This window comes from Patella vulgata, chromosome 1 (assembly GCF_932274485.2).
Source record: "Patella vulgata chromosome 1, xgPatVulg1.2, whole genome shotgun sequence".
Taxonomy (NCBI): Eukaryota; Metazoa; Mollusca; class Gastropoda; family Patellidae; genus Patella; species Patella vulgata.
The window spans coordinates 73,125,133-73,149,974 of NC_065879.2; the positions used below are offsets into that span (position 1 = coordinate 73,125,133).

Here is a 24,842-nt window from a genome sequence, read left to right on the forward strand (position 1 = left end):
TCGGTTCCTTTCGATATTGGCATGCATCGGACCATAACTTCATGGATTATGGACCCTGATTGTACAAAAAATCATATTTTTAGCTTGTGGACACTCTTGAGGTCTCAATTTTGATCCGATTTTGATGAAACTTGAAATGCATGCTTATAACCCAAATATCTTGTTTCCTGTCGATATTCGTGCATATCGCATCGTAACTTCCTGAATTGTGGCCCCTGATTATGCGGAAAATCGTGTTTTTAGAGGTCACAATTTTTATCCGATTTAAAAAAAACGTTTTAGTATATCACCGTTACACCCTAATGATGGTTGAGTTTGAATTTCGTGAAAATCGGACCAAACCAGCCAGACAAAAGGGCTGCCTCTTGTACGCAAATAGTGTAAAATATGGTATATCAAGGTTGTGGACCCTCTAGAGGTCACAATTTTCATCCGATTTTGATGAAACTTGGAATGCATGTTTATATCCCAAAGATCTTGGTTCCTTTCGATATTTGCGCATATCAGATCATAACTTTCTGAATTATGGCTCCTGATTGTACAAAAATTGTGCTTTTAGCTTGTGGTCCCTCTAGAGATCAAAAGATAGGTTGCCAGGCAATGAAACATACGGCCACAGCAGCTAAATCGTCCGAGCGGTCAACAAGGGTTGTCGCCTATTTATTTTTTTGTAGGTAATTGCGGGCATTTACAAGACACTTCCATACAGATCAGATTATAATTTTTGCTGTTTGAAGGTTCAAGCGGTTCTACAAACTGAAACAAGGGTCTCAACTCTGGAAGTAATCTACAGAAATTGTTGAAATTTGACAGGCTTTTTCGTTTTACTAATTTAAATAATACAGATCGGGTGATAACTTTTGGCGTTAGAACGTTCAACAAACAGAAACAAGGGGCATAACTCCAGAAGAAATTAACAGAAGTTATTGAAATTAAATAGACTTCTTCATCTCACTAATGCAAACAACATATATCAATTTCAAAACAATCAAATGATAAATGTAGTCTGTAGAGTGGGGGGTCACGGTAGCTAAGTGGGTAAGACGCTGGCTCGCTAGTCAGGAGGTCGGGTGTTCGATCCCTGCATTGGCCGAGAAAGTTCACCCAGTTTTTCCGGCCTGATTCCCCCTTGTCATTGATGCAGGATGGAGGGCCTGACAAGGACAGCTGTCTAGTCATTCGGATGAGACGAAAAACCGAGGTCCCGTATACACATTGACGCTAGGGTGACCACCCGTCCCACATTTCGCTGGACAGTCCTGCAAAATGTTTCAAAGTCCTGCGTCCCGAAAACAAGCCAAAATGTCCCACAATTGCTCACGTGGAAAATTTCTATACAGTAATATCCATGAATCTAGTCTCGCAATAGTCTATTTGAGTATTAGTCTAGTCAAAATACTGAAAGACCCACCACAAATTCCTTTAGAAGGTCTTTTGGTACCAACTTGTAGATGATGACCTTTCCCTGTACATCATACTGAAAATCCACCGAAATCCACTGACGTGGTTCCTTCTTGTCACTGGTGCAGGACAGAGGGCCTTGGGCAACATATACTCATCGGATGAGGCGTAAAAGAATCCTTGGCAGTTAGAATTCGATATAAGAGTAGGCCGTAGCACCGGTCACCGGCACAAATTCCCTCATAGGACACAATATGGCGTATGACTGTCTTCATTAGCCCAGTCGGGTGTTAAACCCCATTTCAATTACGTTTAACTCAAAGAAATATATATTTTAATGTAATAAACATAAGAAATGGAAAATATTGCCCGCCATCAAGACAAAAATCAACGAATATAAATAATATATAACATTTACACCCCACCCCCTCCCTCTCTTGCACTACAACCACTATCAGCAGCGCAACCGACAACACCACGACCGTCACAATACTCAAAGAAAATAAAATTAAATGAATATAATTAATTCACATATTATATTTTAAAAAATAATCAGTAGAAAACGACAACAACTCTCGTACAAACGGTCCTAATGTAGCTGGATGCTAGTATCTGGAGAACATCTAGACTGGGATCTCAGCGATACACAAGGGGTTGCAGGATAAAGTAGAAATAAGTAGAATAGTAAAATAAGTAGAATTTTAAAAAATATTGTAAAGACCTGCACTACCAGTAGAAATATCAGTTCTCAAACAATACATCTTCTAAAATCTCCAAATGTTAACTTACAACTGGGAAAACGTGCTTTGTCCTATGCTAGACCTTTTCTATGGAATAAACTACCAAAGCCAATTATTGTCAAAACAATCGAGGGAGAGAGAGAAGAGAAAAAAAAAAAAGATAAATGGGATTTTACGCCCACTCGACACAAACTATAATTCGCTAGCACATAAGGTCTAGCTTTGGGAGGAAACCAGAGGACGAGGTTAGATGGCGACCCTATTCCTTGTCACGTACAAGCGGTGAATCGAAACCATGCCATTTGACTCAATGACAGAACTTATGATCTAAAGTGCATGTGTTAACCAATGCCCCCCCTCTTACCCAAAGAACAATAAAATTAAATAAATACTAGTATTTGTTACATGGTGAATCACATAAACCCAGAACATCAGCTGGCTATGCATTTCTATTTTATATAAAAAAAAAAACTTTTGGAAGGCGACGGATGTATCGAATTGCTTGTTCCTTTATTATGATATGTATACTTGGTTTAATGGAGTATCAATTACAATCGCTTTCGCTTCGTCGTCTCTGAATTATTAAAATTCGAATATGGTAAGATTGACCATGTCTTTGGGGTGCTTCTTCTAAGGTATTTGCCATTTTTTTTGATGAAGTGATTGATAATGGTCGTACACAACTCTTTGGATTAATTTTTTTGCAAAATAAAGTCTGATTTCTGAAATAGATATTATAGGTAAAATTAATTATATTTATGATATGTTCGTTAAAAAAGTATTAACATTAGTGTTACGTTGCTCTTATTTTTTGAAAAAAATTTCACAAGTTGTTTTCCTTTATTTTGTTAATGTAGAATGGTAATGAACTGCTCTTTTCATTTTCTTTGTTTTATTTGTTTCGTTTGAATTTGATTTATCTGTTTAGTTTTTGATTGTTTAATTTTTGTTAATGAAGCTGATTCTTTTAAACTTCGTTTTTTATTTTTGAACTCTACTTGGTGTAGGTGTTCATCAGGTAATACCTCGACTGAGTTCAATATAGAGATTAGCCGGTTGATTTGTTGGATATAAACCTTTGAATAATAGCGCCTAACAGGCAGCTGTGTTTAATTATGTTCTCCAGATTTTGATTGTTTCTGTGTGTTTGAAGTATATGTTTGTGATATGCGCTTAGAAACACTTCACGTGTAATGAAGCGCTATTATAAATCGAACAATAATAATAATAATATCTATTGACGTAAAGGTATCTTGTATTATTAATATAGCATGACATGGTGATCAATCAGGGAAAGTTAAAGATGCATTACGTAAGATTTAGATAAAAAGCTGACAGTTCTCGCAATAATAGTTTAAACAAACATTATGCAAGGGGTTAATCTATTGCAGGTCTTTCTTTGTGTCTGAAATGTTATATAAACTATTAATTAGACATTAATTAACAAAACAAGACCATAATCAACTCTCGATGACATCAGATACTCAAGATGTTAACTAGATTTGAACGGTTTGCCATTTAAAAGTTTAATTTAAAATGGGAAAGCGATGCTAAGTCTCGAATGAAATGAAATGAAATGAAATGGGGTTTAACGTCCTACTAAGTTTCGAATACCAGTGCCCTGGTTACCACAATGCACACATCTTGTCAAAACAACAAACAGTGATAACTTGGCTCAGAATAAAGTAATTTGAATGAAATTTTCAATATTTTCGTTTTACATTATCTAATTTTGAGCTATTATAGCAAGAATGGTCAGCTCTTTATCTAAATCTTACATACTGTATCTTTAAAAAAATAGATAATGAAAAGGGAATATGTTGAAAATGTCAGTCAAATTACTTTATCTGAGAGTAGTTATCGTCTTTACAGTTTAGAACAGTGTACTCTCGATTGTCATTTTTAAATTAAATCATAAATCTGTTGAAAATCAAAACCATCTAAAGTTCTAGAGAGTTGATTATGGGCCTGGTATGTAAATAAATTATTTATAAAACATTTGAGGTCAAAGGAAAGATCTGCAATAGGCAAATTTAGCTCTTAAATGAGAGAGAAACAGAGAGAGAGAGAGATAGAAAGAGAGAGAGAGAGATGGGATTTAAGGTCCACAAAAACTAGGTCATTTTGGGACTAACACATGGTTTAATTGTATTTCAATCATTCGCTTGTGCATAGGGGTCTTTAGCAGTGGGAGGAAACTGGAGGAGAAACCGACGCGGTTGGACAGGTGACCCTACTCCTTGTCACGTACAACCGGGGAATCAAAACCATGCCAGTTGACTCAATGACAGACCTTATGATACTCGCAGGTGCTAACCATTCGGCCATCCAACCCCCAGCTCTTAAATAATGTAACCAGCATAACATCCTTTATACTCAGTTATTATAAAATCTCAATAAGTTTCACAACATTCAGCATGACTAAACATGGCGATAAAATCTCAATACGTTTCACTACCTTTGGCATGATTTAATTTTAGCGATAAACGATCAATGTACATGGATGATAATTCGGCAGTCATTTGATTGTAACTTAAAAATTTCATTCAATGTCATTATATATATTTACACACACCCTTTCAAATGGTTCTGTCGCACAAATTAATAATTTATATATTTTGTTTGAAATGAAAAAAATGTATTTTTACATCTACAAAAGAAATTGTATTCGGTTTTTTTTTTAAACATGCAAGATGATGCTGGCATATGAATACAAAACACGCTGATATGAATATTATGACTTGAATTTATATTGTTGCTATGTATTATTATCCTAAATATCATATGACATACGAATACAAACCAAGCTTGTGTGAATATTTCATAGTTTGATTTTCTATTGTTGCTATGTCGAAAAGTGAAGTAACTATATATCAACATTGTTATGCATTCTGCCTCAGTTTTTTTCTAAAAAGATAATGTCCCGCAATATGATTAAGCAAAGGTGGTCACCTTAATTGGCGTGCACGTAAAAGATCCCTTGACAGATGGAATAGCACACTGTATGGCGTATGCTCATCTTCATTAGCCCAGTTCGGAGCAACATTGTTATGCATTCTGCCTCAGTTTTTTTTTTTAAAAGATAATGTCCCGCAATATGATCAAGCAAAGGTGGTCACCCTAATTGGCATGCACGTAAAAGATCCCTTGACAGTCTTCATTAGCCAAGTTCGAAGCAAAACAGTAGGATGTTAAACCCCATTTCATTTCATTTCTGTAGAGTGTTCACAAGAAATTGTGGACAGAAGGACGGGGCGACGGCAATATACGACCACATTTCCATGTGGGCGTATAAAAAAACGTTTAGATATATCACCATTTCACCATAATGAATGGTTGAATTGGAATATTTGCGCATTTCAGACCATAACTTTCTCGATTATGGCCCCTGATTGTACAAAAAATCGTTTTTGTTTTTAGTTTGTTCTATATCCAACTCTTGCAAAATGTGGGCATATCCTGCCTGGCAGCCACTGGTTTCATTTCTATGAATATGAATTAAATAATTGCTTTATGGTGACATTCATGTTAACAACAAATCCTTTTGCAATCAGTACATTGTATTTTTGTGATGACATTTATTTTAACAAAGATCTATTTTTATCAATAAAATTTGTCCATTTCATGTGTTATTTCAGCTGTGAGATGCAGTTAATAGAATTACATAATGTATATTGCTGTATTGCAGGTCTAAAATCGACTAGCTGTTGGATATTTTTAATACACGATACTGATACAGCACAGTAATTTATCTGACAAAATAATTACAATAACGATACATGTCACTCAAAGAATGGGGTTCATTTTGTGCCATTATTTCAACTTTAGATCCAAATAATACATAGTTTTAGTAGAAACTGTAAAATATGACGGCCACAAATGAATTTATTTTTCATTTATTCAGGGCGGTACCTTTTGAAGTGCGCCATATTGAATACGAAAACCTGGTGCTTGTGATCGAAGCTAGCTTCCTGCGTGTTTATAAATAGATCAGTGTTGGAATAAGGATGGTGTCGAATATATTATGATATACATACAGTGGTTTTTGAGTTAAGAAATGCAATTTAACAGCAATGATTTCGTCCGTGAGACATGGGAGGATATCAAGTCGCCGACGACGTCTGCGTTCACGTCAAAAATGGCCCAGTGTCGACATTCTGTGTCATCTCTTGAAGAGGTAAGTGAATTTTGTTTTCACGGAACTCACAGCCAGACTCCTTATTTCAGCTCGCCCATACAATGTATATAACGTTATTCAATATGTGATATCTTTTGTTTTCATTGTTTGACAATATGTCATCATGTTCAGGACAATTATTATAATGCCAGAGTTCTACACACTTTTACATTTACCTGAAAACAGTAAAACAATCCCTGACTTTACAAAACAATCCCTGACTTTACACTTAGGTAATTAGCTTCAACAGTGTCTGAATAAATCAATAATAACAACAAATAATCACGAATTAAATTAGGGCTAGCTTGTGTTTTTTTTTTAATGTTTTTTTTTTTTGGATTAGATCAGATGTACTAAAATGAAAAAGACTAGAATAAAACTTGCATGTATAATTATTGTCATTCGACATCATTTGTGGATTACATTTTGATACAAAATATGATATTGCATATGTGTGGTAAATTATTTTATGTGTTCATTGTATGGTAATTTTATTAGTTATGGTGGCATATCATGCCCAAATAAAGATTAGATATAGAGTTTTAAACCAATACAAAACATAAGGACAGTTATTGGAAAAAACATTTGGGTCCAAAAATTAATCGGTCAATTCTAACTGGAACGCTTACGGCTAGCCAACAGGCACAGATCAATTCACTTGAATTGCTATTACCTTGGTTGTGCATTATTTGTGTATAATATTATGCCCAATCAGTAGGTTTATCTTGTGTAAATGTATTTTTTTTGTGTGGTGTGGTCCTCCTTCACTTACTATTACATACATCAAACATGTACATGTCTACATGTAAGTTATGACCATATATATATAAACTTCTATTATAATTTCACACGCCTATTTTGATTTTTCTTAAAGAAATGTTGTAAAGATAATTATGCTATCTTTATGTACCACCCAGTCAATTCTTTATTTAGGTTTTATTTATGCTCTAATTACACAAAAACAATAGTATTTACATTAAGTTAGTACAAGACCCTGGGCATTAGCACTATGATAGTCTTTGCCTGTTGTAAGTAAAAAAAGTTTTTGATTTACAGTGAATTTACTCAACAATCTAAAAAAACTCATTCCATTGCGGAGATACAGACTTTCAAAAAAAAATATTTACAAGGCAGACATATTTTTAAGTGATTTTCATTGCATTTAACAAACACTTGATAAAAAAATGCACTGCATGTATGTACTTTAAGTAGGCCAGCACTGATATTTGCAGTAATTGGGTTAGTCCTAAGTAGTTTTATTTCATTAATGCGTCTTTAATGTACATTGTGGCGGATAATAATATAATACAATGGAATTGATCCCTCTCTTGTCATAAATTAGGTTATGATCCTGTTCCTATATATTTCTATTTAAATATTCAAATTATTTTATATTCCTGTTTTGTATAATTAATGATTACTACATGTACAGTACAGTAAGGAAGCAGGCTGCTAAGTGCTATGGTATTCTGTTCATCATTTATAAATGATTTATCAAGTCACATTTACATGAGGTAGGAGTTAAGGAAGAAATGTTGTCAAAAATAAATATGCCATTCTCCCTTTTAAGGAGCTGTTCCATATATATTTTATTGAGTCAAATAGCTGAATTCTGTTTGGAAGACTTTTAGAAACCATTTTCCTAGTCCTGTAGAACTAATTTACATCTGTGCCATCCGATTATCAAGAGAGTTGATTATAGGCTTGTCACGTGAATAAATGTCTAAATTATAATTTATATAAAATTTGAAGCCAAAATAAAAACCTGTAATAGAAAGATTTAGCTCTTATATACATGTAATGCATTTTTAATTTCTTATTATTGTCTGTCAAGGTTTGAACAATGATTTAAATTTTCTCTAGTTAGTTCTGCAATTAGAGTGGAGAATTTTTCCTGGACATTGGCATTTCCATCTTCAATATACATGTATGAGGAACTATTGATGAGATGTTTTGATGTATAACACATTTTAGAGAATGAAATGATTCACATCTCAAAATATTCATACAGCTGGCCTATCAACATTCTATTGTAATTTGACATTTAAAACTCCCAATTAAGTACATGTATGTATATATGCAGTGTGCTAAAAATTGTATTTTATTATTGTTTTTAAGCCATTTATAGTAACACGGTCATGACATGTACATGTATCAATAGGCCAGGGAGCCAAGATGGCTCATTGAGTATGGTGCTGGCTCACTAACCCAGAGGTGCTATATTGTAGGTTCGGTTCCAGAATTCTCAGCATGGTTTTCCCTTTTCATTGGTGCAGGATGGAGGGTATGGCAATGAACAAAAAGATGTCCACTTGTGTTCTCATTGGCTTCCACGTACTTGTACAAGAACACTTGACATTTAGAATTTGATGAGGAGTGAGAGAGAGAAATGGGGTTTAACGTCGGCTTGACACAAACTAGGTCATTTCGGGACTAACATATGGTTTAAACTTATTTCAATAATTCGCTTGCGCGTAGGGGTCTTTAGCAGTGGGAGGAAACCGGAGAACCCGGAGAAAACCCAAGGGGTTGGACAGGCGACCCTACTCCTTGTCACGTACAACCGGGGAATCGAAACCAGGCCAGTTGACTCAATGACAGACTTTATGATACAGTGCGCACACGCTAACCATTCAGCCATCCAACCCCCTTGATGAGGAGTTGGCAGAATGTTGCTATCCGGGCAAATTTTCCCCATTCATGTACATGTATGTCCATCTTCATTAGCCCAGTTGCCACAGAAATGTATGATGTTAAACCCCATTTCATTTTATTTCATTTCATCAATTGGCCATTTTAATGATGTTTTTTATATATGTTCACAAAAATGTGGGCAGGCACAGAAGTGGTTAAGATGCTGAATAAAAAATATCTCTGCATTTGGAATCCAATGGCCCTGTCAAAATTCTTATGATCACTATACTAGTAGCCTACATATACATGTATAACAATAGAAAATATATTTAATGTACCTCATGTTGTAGGTCTCAAATTGACTGAAGTACAGGTATTGTGCTGACAAAACATTCAAATTGGTCACACACTGATAATCACTCAGCGGTAACAATCAATGGCTGAAATGACATCTGTGTCAAATTAATCAGATAGTGGCTTTTCTTATGCCAGACCTTTTCTCTGGAATAAACTACCACAACAAATAAAACAATTAACAACAGTTGGTTGTTTTAGATGTCAGTTAAAACCTTCCTATTTCAAAACCAGGATCTGTAAATAATCAGTGAAGAAAGACAGCCATAAGCACCTAAGAAAGTGTACTAAGTATTAACATGCTCAAACACAAGTTCTCTGGTGGGAAATAGCATTTATTATCACTCGGCGGTTGTTTCTTACTGGAGAACTGCAATAAATATAGAATATTTATGCAGGTTAAACATCAACTGTGAATTATTGTCAACTCTCTTGTTGGGCAGGGATGAAACTAAAGTGTGATGCAACAAAAATTTATTTCATTTTTGATTCAGATTTATAGAAAAGTTGCAGACAAACACAAGGTACCCACAATTGTGGACCGGAGATTGGAAAATGTAGAAAACAGGTTTTTACTCTCTGTATTGATTATTTAAGCGTAAAATTTATCATCCATCTTCAGTCCTGGAGAAAAAAATACATTAATTTATATGTGATTCTATTTTGGACTTGTAGGGTGTACAAGGTACAAGTACTAAGATAATAATGGTAATGGTCCATTTAGATCAATATCTGTTATTGTAAGCTTGTTATGTGATCAGCTGCTGCTGTGACAAGTCTCTTTAACATCCTAAAAGTATCTGAAATGTGCACATATTAATGTGAAATGCTCAAACAATTAAAAGAGATAAAGAGTTGAATTGGGTCGATCTGATGTGTCAATAATGGAACAGGATGTATAATCATAGTATATGATTACATGTTCATTTTGAATATTTACAATATATCCGTTTGTTAATACTAGTTGTTTTCTGTCTTAAATTGTTGATCGTTGAACGCTAAATGTCAACTGATACCCACTTAAATAAAATATTTTTATAAACAGTATCGAAGTTGATTAAAGTTTAAAGCAAAACATTGTTTCCTCCCACATGTAATGTTGGCATATAAAAAGTAATTGTCTTTTTACTCTCTAAATAACCTACCCCAGGAACAACCCCCCCCCCCCCCCACCACACACACTTAAATAAAATATTTTTATGAACAGTATCGAAGTTGATTAAAGTTTAAAGCCAAACATTGTTTCCTCCCACATGTAATGTTGGCATATAAAAAGTAATTGTCTTTTTACTCTCTAAATAACCGACCCCAGGACCCCCTCCCCCCCCCCCCCCTCAATAGCATGTGATGAACATATTGTGTTAGTTCAATTAAATGTCAAACAAGATGTACCAGCAGGAATTTATGTGTCATAAGATCATAATGACATTTTGCTTTCAGTACCAAAGTACATGTATATGCACACACATGTTTGACCTGTGACCTGCAGCTTTAGGAACCAAAAGAAAAGAAAATTCCAAATTGTTGAGAAAGACATTAAAAACAGGAGGCATTCTGTTGATATGGAAAAGTCACCATAACATAGAAACACCCATTTTATACGAAAATTAAACCCACTCTTTGTCTATTATTCTAAAGATTTATATTGGCACCAAAAACAACATCTGTTTTTCAATGTTAAGGTACATGTTCATGTATATCTATATATATACATTCTTACCTACACATAATTTGCAAGAGGTCTATGGTTCACAAATTTTAAGTACATTACAAGATATTTGCATGGAAATGGAAACCACAAATTATATATAAAAGCAATATTTCTTGATACAATCCGATATTTCGAATGATTTTGAAACTAAAGTAATGTGAACTGATATCTGAATACTTCTATTGTAATATTCTATTCAGAAACACCAGGAGAAGGATCATTTTAAGGTGTTTTACTATTTGATGTTTAAAGCAGCTGATAGTTCGTTTTAGAGGTCGAGGGAACACATATTAAACATGTCTTATACACATCCCGCTTCAAACTTAGTTGAGCACTGCATATGTCCCAAAGACTCTGCTCTGGGTGATTTGGTTATTAAATGTTTGCTTAAAAGCCCACTTTATCATGAGCTTTAGATCCATCCAAAATACTTTTCCCACTACATGTATCTTAACAGTTTCATAATGAAAATGCTTCACTTGTTTATATAGATGAATCATGTACATGTATAATTGCCTAAGTAATGAAATATGTATGATGAATGAAGAAAAGGAGGGGTTAAAATAACATAATTATGTTCCCTTATCCTTATTGTGAATTACATGTGCTTTCTTGATAAAAAAAAGTATTGTTTGATGTAAAATTAATGTCAAAGAATGTTAACTTTTATTGAACATGTAATTTTAATTTAGTACTGATTTCTAAACAGTACATGACAAATTGAATCATTGTTTCAAGTTCAGGTTGTGGGAATTTAAGTAAGTTTAAGCTAAATCAGCCACTTGTACAAATTATTTGGATTATGAATTGTTTACGCAAACCTTGTAATGCTTTTATTTTCTAGACAAACATGTGATATGTGTGTTTATTTCTTACCAGGATATTTTAGTGTATTAACCCTCACTAGGAATGTATGATTATATATTATTGAGTAAGACTGTGAAGAATTTGGACAAACTGCCAATAATTTACTGTTTATTGTAACAATGGAATTAAACAACCATATGGACATAAAGAATGTCTTCTTTATAAACACTAATGCTCTAGTCCTGTTTTCTTAACAACCGTGACTAAGAAATACAAATAAATATTTTATAACTCTTGAGCGCACTGGTGCATATGTATTTGAGTAAACTGAGGCGCTATCACTTGTTCTGAGAAACCAAGCCCCCAGATCAAAGCAGCTTAAAAGAACTACAAGCAGACAGTTTGTGGAAAAGCTGCATGTGTGCATGTCTTCTGGGATTGAGTGGGGTTTCTTGTCAAAACTTCACTTTAGCCATTTTGAGGCTAAGTAGATATGTCAGATGTGGCTTTTAAAGGATAGTTAATTTGGGTTACATAGGGTGTTGAATAGATAAATAGCTTCATTTACAATGGTCTACTAGTTTACATTTCTGTACAATAACTGGACTTGGTGGGCTAAATGTGGAACTCTTCACAAAAAAGTTACTTTCAGACCCCCATGCATGTTATTCGGATGAAAACATATACATTGTATGGCAGATGATCTGATCGCATCAAAATGGATACTGTTTACACTATAAAAATTTATTTGGGCTGGGCTCAAAACAAGTCCGAGACCACCTTACATGTATATCAGGGACCTGTTTCACGAAATTTTAACTAAGATAAAATCCAAATTTTAGTAATTTGATTGGATAATAGATTGGTTTTAGTGCTTAGCCAATCAAAATTGAAGTATCTACTAAAATTTGGATTTTATCTTAAGTTAAAATTTCGTGAAACTGGGCCCTGTGGTATGGTGGTTGTTAGCGGCCATTCAAATGAATCTAAATCGTCGCCTTGTTAAGAAGGCAACAAGTCGACATGTCGACGAAATCAACCCGCCGACACGACAAAATAACCCGACTTATTCACAAGTCGATGAAATACAATTATTTCGACTTGTCGCCTCGGAAGTCAAACTCGAGCTTGCGCATTTGCTGATTGGATAACTTGCATGCGCACAGATTAACTTCCGAGGCGACAAGTCGAAATAATTGTATTTCGTCGACTTGTCGGGTTGTGAATAAGTCGAAGGCGACAAGTCGACAAAATCAACACGACGAAATGAAGGCGACGATCGGCAGGTTGATTTCGTCGACTTGTCGCCTTCTTTACAAGGCGACGATTTAGATTACATTTGAATGGTCGCTAACAGCCACCATACTGTGGTCCAGACTGGAATCATTCTCAGAGCGCAACAGTTACATTTGACCCATTTGCACTACTCAAAAGTTAATCTTTTCATTCCCGAAACTGTTGCTGACACGCTTAAAAGTGTTAATGTAAACATGGTTTATGCCTTGAATGCTATGAAGCAGAATTTTTTCCCTGACAACTCTTTATTGAATTTCAGAGAGCAAGAGAAACAAAATATGTTTTGATGTCACTTGGGTCTTTTTGGGACTTTTAGTCTCCATATTTTATTAAATCTTTTGCAGAAATCATTAAATGTGGGAGGAAACTGAATAACACCCTTTCATTTTGACAGTCACACAAACACACATCCCCATTCTTTTAATTGTCAGTCAAGGAATCACTCATTTATTGGTTGTGGAATAAAGTTTATATTCTCCTGAACTAATATCTGGATACACATCATTGACAATAAGAAATGAATAAAACTAGGATTATAATATACATGTACATGTATGAAGTGTTGTAAGGCTTATGAAAGGTCATTTTGAATAAGTAGGTCAGTGGTAATTTACAAGAAATTTTTATATTAAATATTAAAATAGTTTTATACTATCACCATACTTACATAAACTAACTTTATTCTCCATAATACCCAATGAAATTTATAGATAGGGTAAATTGCATTATGTATAAGGTTGATCGATTTAGATCCGGTAAAGTATTGAATTAACTTGATCTCATGATTAGTAGTAGGGGAAAGTCCAATAAGATTAAATTCTGTTTTGAAAGATTGAGTGGAATTATTGACTATGGCCTACAGAACATACTTCAACACAGGACTAGACATGAAATGAAATGGGGTTAACATCCTAAATTGAGGGCTAAGCTAACTAAAATGGGCATATACGCCATGCAGTGTGCTATGAGGGAAATTTTGTGTGGACAGCAGTGTTTCTTTCGCCTACTTTTCATCAAACCCAACTGTCAAGGGTTTTCTTATGTGAATGCCAAAGTGTACATGGCACCTTGGTTTGTAGTCCCATCCAAACAACCCTCTATCCTGCACCACTGGCTATGGGAACCCAATCTGCAAAATCCTGAGAAATTTTCTCAAACAACTCCTGGATCTAACTTAGTGAGCCAGCGTCTTATTCACTCAGCCACCATGGTTACCTAGTATGGACATAAGACTTTCAATAAAGAGAGACTTTCATTATACAAATCAAATCAACATGCAAAATCCAATGAAATTGACAATTTATTTTTCACAAATCAGAATTATAAGGAAAGACATCTTTTCATTGGCTAACTGAAAGTTTAATTCTTATCTGTTAAAACACAAGTTTCTTAAAGATGTTGTTAGACGTAACTGTAGTGTAAATGGCATATTGATATGAAATACAAAATATGGTGAAATTTTGATTAGATTGGTTGTAGATTTTAGTTTACCCCTACTTTTCAATCATATCTAGATATTGTCTTCATCTACAAGACATAAAATCTATAATGTAGAAACATACCAATCTCAATAAACAAATTATTTCATCAGATTTAATTATATGGGCGATTAAGTTCTTTATGAATCGCAATGTCAGTATCTCAGTACACACAGATGTTTAAAAACATTAAAAAAGCATTTGTACATGTATATGATCATGGCTATCTCTGAACGTGTAAAAAGTGTTATGTTATCAACTCTTGTCCTTGATGTTTTTATAAATATTTTTATTTTGCAGACGCTGGACTTGGATAGAAGTGGGCTAACTAAGATGAAAAAATCAGTGAAGGCTCTCTACAATTCTGGCGTCAGTAAGTTGAATAATATTTTGTATGAGTGTGCTGAAACAAACAAAAGGATGATGTTACCCTAATAAACCGAAATATCAAACCAGAGCTTAAAGTAGCTAAGTCTCTAACTCAATATCATCCAAAATCTTCAACATTGAAAACACAAATTATTTGTCAAATTAAATCAACATTCATGTTGTGATCTTACCGGAAAAAGATGGGCTTTTGATATCCAATAATTAAGACAAAATAAACATTTTACCATTGGTACACGAATCGTGTACCATAATGCGCTTCAGCCCCAGATGTATCAAGAGGGACGAGGCTAGACACATTGCACCAAATCAAACGGCGTATGTAGACTGGAATAACCAGATGCTAGAAATTTGCACTCGCTTGAGACTGCTGGCTTATTTTGCCAAACATAACTGATTTGAAATTGGAGTAAAAACGGAAACCATTGAATGAAAATCAGTTTATATACATTCATATTACAGTATTATATGCGTTGCGAACCACTTTTGTCAATTTCTAGGTCCCAAATGTTAGCGATTTAGCTCCTTTAATATAGAATCCAGTAAATGAGTCTGTGTTCAGAGAGGTTTTTCTGAAAAGAAACTGTACTAGCTAGCAGGATTGAAATGGCCCTCCTCGTTTCCACAAAAATGTTTTTAGTAAGTCTCAAAATGAACTACTGGTACATGTACCGGGTATGTAAAGACATTATTGAGAAGATGTTAAAACATCTGTAATGTCTTTACCGAAATTTCTTGTAAAATTCACCCATCACAACTCCATTTGATTTTCGTTCCCGGATACGTGTTATATGTACCAAGAACATAACAGATCATATTTAAAGCCAGTTCAGGTTAATGTAAATATTTCTCTTGTATAAGAATTAACCCAGTAATATTATTGTTTTATCACATGTTGGAGGTAAGGCGAATATTCAATTAGGAAAGCCACTTGTTCAAGCTTGACTTTGAGACAACCACAGCTTGCAGCTTTGTTTATACATTAATGCAGGAAATGGGGTTTTCAGTTTCAATAGCATGTACTATAAACTTGTCTATAAATAGCTGGTGTTTTTAAATGCATATTTGTTAACTCTTAGTCTTACAACAGACTTCATAGAATCTCTCACAAAATTCAGGATTATCAGTAAGATGTTCCTAAAATTATCTTAAACAGTGCCCAATATAAGATTATGCAAGGTGCCCCTCAAATTATATAACAGGATGGCACCTAATATTAAATTAAGTAAGGTGTCGCTCAGATTACATGTATCTTGAAGTATGTTGCCTAGTATTAGGTTAAGTAAGGTGTTCCTCATATTATCTTGAAGGATACATGTGGATGTATTACCTAGTATCATAAGGTTCAGTAAGGTGCCCCTCAGATTGTTTTGAATAATGGTGCCTTGTATTATGAGGTTACATTATAAAGTGCACCTCAGATTAGATTATCTTATAAGGATAATATTATATTATCAACCATGTGCTAAACCTCTTTTCTTGTGTCCTTTATTACTACATGTACATGTATCTTGTTATCATGCTTATTACCTTATCATAATTAGTTATGGATTGATGAAAGATTTTATTATGTAATCAGAATGGCAATTTCTATCCAATTTAAATGGTATCCTGAATGTCTAGTTATCATGGAATGTTTGATAGTGAATTATTCAATTTTAGATATTCCAAACCTCAGGTTCTGAATTCAGTGTCCATGCCATACTCTCTGTAAAACTGATATATAGAGGATATTTGTCGTTTTAGAGTGAATAACATATTTTATTTTATGATCAGTAGTGGAATACTGCGTTTTATCAGTGAAATAAACGTGTTATTCTAATGGCTAGTTGTTTTTACGTAAAATGATTGTAAAATAATAAAATAAATAGAACATTTGTCGTTTTGTCGTGAATAACATATTTTATTTCATCTCTAAGCAAGAAAACGTTTATATTTTCACTCATGCTACGCATTCGTGAAAATATAAGTTTTCTTGCTTCTCGATGAAATAAAATATGTTATTCAAGACAAAACGACAAATATCCTCTATTTATTTCATCGAGAAGCAAGAAAACTTATATTTTCACGAATGCGTAGCATGAGTGAAAATATAAACGTTTTCTTGCTAAGAGATGAAATAAAATATGTTATTCACGACAAAACGACAAATGTTCTATTTATTTTATGTTTTTACAATCATTTTAGGTAAAAACAACATGGACTACTTGCTAGCCAGTGGAATAACACTTTTATTTCACTGATAAAACGCGGTATTCCACTACTGATCATAAAATAAATTCATTTATTTAACATCTATTTAACAATCAGCAGACATTATTTGATGGAAACCCCCTTAGAGCAACCTTCCAGACTCACCAAAATTGTGTTTGGAAGCTGATATGAACTGAAAACTTCCATTGTTCAATCTACTTTTTTCTTTACCTATTTTTAAATACGTATTGATCAGAACTTAACAATCAATAAGATGAAACTTAGCTTTATGTAAACAGCCAGTCTGTATTGTAGTGATATTTTTATTTAAATTTGATCCAATTGAATGCTGTAACAAGTTAATTTAAGCTATGTTTGGAGAACTTCTCTGTGTTGCTGTGTAATTTAATACTCCCTAAAGCTTACAAAACTCACTTTACATGGCCACATGGTAAAATTAAAAACATTTGAGGAAATTTTCATTTACATGTATGTAGGCTATCATATGCCTCTATACATGTAAAATTGTTTCACAGAAGAACCCATTACACGCAAAACAAAACCAATACGACAAACCTGCGGACAAGACAAACTACACAGACATTGCAAGAAACAAACAACAAATGTCAAATCAAATGAAATTTGCGAAAATGAATGACAATTTCAGTTTATTAGGAAACCTATCTATAACTCTGACTTATTTTAATCTCAGTTACAGCCTTTCAACCTGTTATATTAATGCCCAATTCATTCTCCCGAAATGCACATTGAAATTCTTTCCTATGAAATATTAAGTAAGGGTTTAAGGATGTGTAATAAATGTACTTTACACGTAATAGGAATGCATCTGAATTCTTGGCCAGAAAAATTCTACTATTTTCCTTCGAGGGAGCTCTGCGATACATGTACCTGCACATATATAATATTTAAAAACTTTGTAGATTAATAAATGCGCTAGATGATAAATGGCACTTATATCTGTGTTAGATTTATAATTTACACAGAATTCAAAAAAATTATTTAAAACTGAATCTTTAAAACTGAAAAAAAAGGGTTAACAGTATCTGAAAAATGTACCTCAGAAGGTTGTATGAATGCCTCTATGTTTTGTGATTTCAGTTTTTATAAGTGAGAAATGTTAGTTTTGATTAATGATGGGACAAATATGGGAGCTTATTATCATAATAAAGTATACAAAATAACCCCAAAATTAACCTTTAGTTAAGTCCTAAATACACCACTGTGCATACATTTTTTGTGATCTGTACCATAATATTTTGTCATCTTAGAAATACCTTCACTTGGGCTTGATCTCATCTAATGCCCATTTAATTTAAATATTGTATTTTTAGGAGTTGTATTTCCTGACATGTTTTATTGACATTAAAGTAGCTAAGTCTCTAACTCAATATTATCCAAAGTCTTCAACATTGAAAACACGGATTATTTGTGATCTAAATCTACATTGATGTTGTGATCTTACCGGAAAAAGATGGGCTTCTGATATCCACTATTTAAGACAAATTAAACATTTTACCATTGGTACACGAATCGAGTACCATAATGCGTTTCAGCGTCATTTGTAACAAGGGACTCGAAGAACAAGGCTAGACATATTCCACAAGTCATGTCAAATGGTGACGGCATATTCTTATCTGGAGAGCATGCACAATAAATACTATCGGTGTAGACTGGAATAACCAGACGCATGAGATTGACATTTGATTGAGACTTTTGGCGTATTTTGCCAAACATACCTGATAAGAAATTGCAGTACAGTGTATAAACAGAACTGATTGAATGTAAATCAGTTTATATATAGAGAATCTCCTACCAGTCTTTTTTGATATCAAAAAATATCAACACAAGTTGATAAAGTCAGAAAAAACAAGGCTCTGCCGAGTTTTTTTTTACTTTATCAACGAGTGTTGATATTTTTTGATATCAAAAAAGACGAGTAGGAGATTTTATTTATCACCCAATCCATTGTTACATGCACAAATAGATAAATATAATTCTTTGCTGTAGATTTCACTTTTACTGAACATTACGGCGTAGTGATAACAAGTGTTAATAGAATCATTGATATTTTAGATGGCGGTGTTAAAGTCATTGCAAGAGTAGTTACAACACACTTTAAAATGGACTCTAGTTTTGTATTGAGGGGATGACACTTTAACTTTCATGCATTAGCACCAGTTAGCAACTATTTCTTTCTACTGACTGTGGGGATAGGGTTTGGTGTATAAGAAATTGGGCTAGAAAAACTCCTGATGCCCCCTCTCAATAATTTTGGAAGTTCACAAAGCTAATAGTGAACTTTTCCCTGTGAACTTTTCTACTGAAATTAAATTTTATAAATCCCTTGATTCAGACACAGGCATGTTATAAACGAAAAGTTATGAATAGTTAATAAACAAAGTGCCAGCTTAAATTCATATAAAATATCAACATTAATCCTAAATAATTACAGTTGTAATAACACAGTTGCTTCTTGTTTTTTATACGCCCACATTTTCATGTGGACGTATATTGTCGTCGCCCCTGAATTATGGCCCCTGATTGTACAAAAAATTGCAATTTTAGCTTGTGGACCCTATAGAGGTCATAATTTTTATCCGATTTAAAAAAACGTTTGAATATATCACCGTTACACTGAATTTAGTGAAATTCGGACTAAAACTGCCAGACAAAATGGTCGCCCCTCGTACGCAAATTGTGTAGAACATTTGGTATATCAAATTTGTGGACCCTCTAGAGGTCACAATTTTGATCCGATTTTGATGAAACTTGAAATACATGTTAATAACCCAAAGATATTGGTTCCTTTCGATATTAGCGTGTATCGGATCATAACTTCCTAAATTATGGCCCCTGATTGTACGAAAAATCCCGTTTTTAGCTTGTGATCCCTCTAGAGGTCACAATTATTACCCGATTTAAAAAAACATTTGAATATATCACCGTTACACCATAATTTTGATTGAGTTCAGATTTTAAAAAACGTTTAAATATATCCCAATTCCACCATAATGAATGTTGAATTCGAATTTCGGGGGAAAAAAAAATGAAACTGCTCGACAAAATGTCCACTCTTCGTACACAAATTGTGTAAAAGTATGCAATACGAAGGTTGTTGACCCTCTACAGGTCACAATTTTTATTCGATTCTGATGAAACTTAAAATATATCTTACCGGTAATATCCCAAAGATCTCAGTCCCTTTTGATATTTGCGCATTTCAGACCATAACTTTCTGGATTATTGCCCCTGATTGTACTAAAAATCCTGTTGGTTTTTAGCTTGTTCTCTATCCATCTCTTTAATGAAATGGGGCATAACGTCCCTCTTTTATAGACCAACTGGGCAAATGGGAACAGGGCTTTGATTAATACACATTGGTTTTGCAGCATTGTGGTCTAGGAAGCTGTGTTACTGACAACATCCTTTATTATCAAAATATCTAGGATTCATAGAATAATTTAATTGGCAGAGGATGTTTAGTAGGCCGCATTCCATGGGAACAAATTGTCGTTGCAAAAATATTTTCGTTCCTACAAATCCGGTCTAGAAGAAATTTTGTCAGTGTATAGTTCATATAGAGATATTAGTTTGTTGTAATTTTCTCCAAAAAATTTCATAGTTCTTCGGTGATATTCTTCTTTGAAATCCGGACTATTTATTGATAGTAAAATTCATAGTGTGCGAGGTCACTGGGCAGAATTCAGCGTTGTTTGCCGCGTCATGTGATCGTTTTTTTCCACAATCGACCAATCACGTTGTTGTCTACATTCGCGTGTGTGTTGTTAATTGGTAAACACAAAATGGCGTGCTTCGCGAGGATCACATTGCAGTTATACATGTAGAAGCTACACGAAATGGTGACAAAGGCTCAAGTAACTTGTATTGTTCACTTGGACAGTGTTAATAAGGGAGGTGCAGAACCCTTTACAAACACAAGGTGAGACAAATATCGTGAGGTAACTATAGACTGGTTTCAATTGAATGGAAATGACCAATCCATTGCAGCATTTTTCGATACAAATGGATTTATTAAGAAGGATATTATATTGAAGATACAGTCGGCAGTGATTTTGGATTTCACCTAACGTTTTATAGATGTTTTAAGAACAAAACCGTTAAAAGATGCGAGAAAGAAAGAGAGTGAGAAGGCAGCGTCTACATTCAATCAGTCCAACCGCAACTAAAACTGTCACCACATACAGACTATTACTGTGATGTGGTCATAATATATTTTACAAAACATTATTTAACAACTGACAATTAGTATATTAATCATTCGACAAAAATAACAATTCACTCATAACATAATATTTTAAAAACGGTTTCACCGAACCTTCAACAAGATATGACCACTTCTATTCCAACTAGTAGAAGTAATAAATAAATGTAATAAAGGTGCATCATAGGCTACAGACCATAAGTCCAGAAAAATTTGTGAATGAAAGAATTGAATATAACCATCCAAGTCAACCCAGAACATTGCATGCTGTGATTCAAAGGAAAGGCGGAAATACTAATTAATCAAAGTTTTCGATAATCCCTAATTAAGTCCTTCACACCCCACTGATAAAGAAACATGAGCTGAACATTAATGTCCAGTCGACACAAAGTAGGTCATTTTGGGGTCCAACATATGGTTCCTTTTTATTTAAATAATTCGCTTGCGTGTAAGGGTCTGTAATAGAGGGAGGAAACTGGGGGACTCGGAGAAAACCCACTAGGTTGAACAAGTGACCCTAGTCCTTGTTACATGTACGTACAAGCTGAGAATTGAAACTACGTCACTTGACGCAATGACAGACCTTATGATTTCATGTGTATATGTTAAACCATTCGCCACCCACCCTCCATATTAAATAGATGTCTTTGTAAATTATGTATGTTATAGTTATACAGTGAATTAAGTATTAATGTCTACAGTGTATTTAAATTTATGTATTAATAATGTATATGAAAATATTATCTATTAAGAAATATTGGTATTTTTATTATGCAATATTTATATTAATAAATATCATTTGATACATAATATATCAAAATTCAAATGTTCTTTTTCGCCATTATGACCCTAATGTTTTGGCCGTTATGTAGTTATGACCAAAATGTTTGACCGTTATGACCAAATACTTGAGCCATTTTGGTTTAGGGCCTTTATGTCCATAACCCCTACTACTAGGCCTAGTACTTCAACAACTTTAAAAACTAAAAGTGTGTCTCATTCACCCCTACTCCATCATTAATTTCACCAAAGGAATCACATCATGGTGCAGTACTTGTTACTACTTCATCAGAGTTAAAGAAGTCAGTTTTACCAGAGATCTGTATAATTTGCAAGAAAAAATCCAAGTATGTTCGAGCTGGGGCCACACAAAAGAGGGACAATTTAGTCCAGTGCGAAAAAAAACAGCATTTTTATTATTTTATTTAAAGCACCAATAACACTTTTGCTGCTTTCATAAGTCCAGTGAAACAAATACTGGTAGCCTTATTCTAACTACTAAATGAGTTAGTGTCTTACTCTTAGTGTAAATTTGATCGACTACATGTACAGTATCGGTTATAATTGTTTAAAGAAATCAGAATATTTATTAATCAGAAGCAAGATTCGAACATTGAAAGTGTGTTTGGCACTTTTATCGATGATTACATGTACACTATGTCGTAGGTGAGCCCCATATTGATGGGGGGGGGGGGTGTCATCTGTTCAATCGCTATTGCAGACAAAACCCATTTTTCTATATGAGAATGAAATTTGACAGCTTTTCATTACAGTCAAGTGTTATTTGAATTCATATATCTATTGAATTGTAAGCTTATACATTGTAGATTCAAAATTTTATTTCGTCCATATGGGCTTTTCCCTGACAATTCTGAGCTAGTTCAAATTATTTAAGCATTTATTCTTAATATTTCTGCAACTTTTTAAGTTCTCAACCTTTATTTCAAAATATGTTTTTTCATTCTTAATCTTAGCTATACACTAGCCTATCCATGATCATTATTAAGACAGCAGGCTAGACATGTTTTAAGTATGTTGTTATGTAAAATGAATGATTTTATTAGAATTACACTTATAGAAGGAGCGACCTTGTTGTATTCTCTGTAATCTCCCTTGATATTAAGGCATTTTTCTAGTGAAATCGACCGGTCCAATATCCTTAATCAGTGTCAAAAAAACCTGACTGACTGCCACATTTTATGTCAGTGCGTAAACAAAATACCTTTTGTGGCTCTAATACACCACTTCTCTACACGGATGGGACGTTTTTTGGGTTAATTTCATCTCTGTTCGTCCCGACCGCGGGCAATTTGCAAGGTAAATCGTGCACATGGCTTTGTTTACAAATGCTATGACCTGGCACTTGACCCCAGAATTTTTGACCGCAATTAAGCGCGACCGCTGATTGGCCAAATTTTAAATATCCTGTCCAATATCCTTAATCAGTGTCAAAAAAACCTGACTGACTGCCACATTTTATGTCAGTGCGTAAACAAAATACCTTTTGTGGCTCTAATACACCACTTCTCTACACGGATGGGACGTTTTTTGGGTTAATTTCATCTCTGTTCGTCCCGACCGCGGGCAATTTGCAAGGTAAATCGTGCACATGGCTTTGTTTACAAATGCTATGACCTGGCACTTGACCCCAGAATTTTTGACCGCAATTAAGCGCGACCGCTGATTGGCCAAATTTTAAATAGCTGCGCAGGATCCAACTCACATCTACGCAAATATGGCTTGGCACTATAAAGAAATAAGTCATCGATTTCTAGCCTATTTCGAGCTTGAACTATTAAATTGGCAGATTTTATTGGAGAACTTTGTTGACATATTGATTGCACGAATATTGATAGTCAGATTGTAGACCGGTTTAGCGGGAGCGAAGGTGACAAGATTTTCACCCCGAGAATTCGGCCTATAATGATCAGTCACAAACTTCTTCACTTCTCTAAATATTGTGTAATCAAAACAAGCTCTATATTACAACTTTTTTTTCTTTCCCTTGTCTATGTGAACTTCATATGGACATGGGAATGAGAGAGAGAGAAATGGGGTTTAAGGTCCACTCGACACAAACTAGGTCATTTTGGGACTAACACATGATTCAATTTTATTTCAATAATTCGCTTGCGTGTAGGGGTCTTTAGCGGTTTGAGGAAACCGGAGGACCCAGAGAAAACCCACAAGGTTGGACAGGTGTCCCTACTCCTTGTCACGTACATGTACAGCCACGGAATCGAAGACATGGGAATAAAAAAAGTTGTGAATGGTATGGAATGTATGTAAAACACACTGAGTAATGATAATACTTATTTTATCTATGAATACTGATAGATAATTGAGGGAGCTGAATTAGAATTAGATGGATGTCAATTTCTAAACCACAATAAAATGCACTTTTGTGTGTTGATATGATATTATATTTCGAAATTGACAATTTTGAAAAAAAATGAAAAACATTTTTTTTATTTAGCAACAGTGTACCATTATTTATTAAAATTATATGTGATTCTTTTTTTAAGAATAAACAAACTTTGTTATTGTCTTAGAAGTAGAAAAGAGAACAATAATTGTCAATATGATTGATGGATCTATGGCATATATAGTTTGACAAATGACTGTCAATATTTATTGATGT

The 24,842-nt window shown here is 34.1% G+C and overlaps 1 protein-coding gene across 4 annotated transcripts in view; it reads left to right on the forward strand.

The window, feature by feature from the left end:
- The first annotated feature begins 6,074 nt into the window (after positions 1-6,074).
- Positions 6,075-24,842, forward strand: part of LOC126809849 (arf-GAP with SH3 domain, ANK repeat and PH domain-containing protein 2) — a 53,225-nt gene continuing 34,457 nt past the window's right edge. For 2 of the 4 annotated variants that reach the window (XM_050534665.2, XM_050534683.2), the window contains exons 1-2: positions 6,075-6,318; positions 14,899-14,971. In XM_050534665.2, coding sequence (XP_050390622.1) covers positions 6,199-6,318; positions 14,899-14,971 — 193 coding nt within the window. In that variant the 5' untranslated portion in view covers positions 6,075-6,198. The remainder of the gene's footprint in view (positions 6,319-14,898; positions 14,972-24,842) is intronic. The other 2 variants (XM_050534692.2, XM_050534674.2) reach the window with 2 other exon arrangements.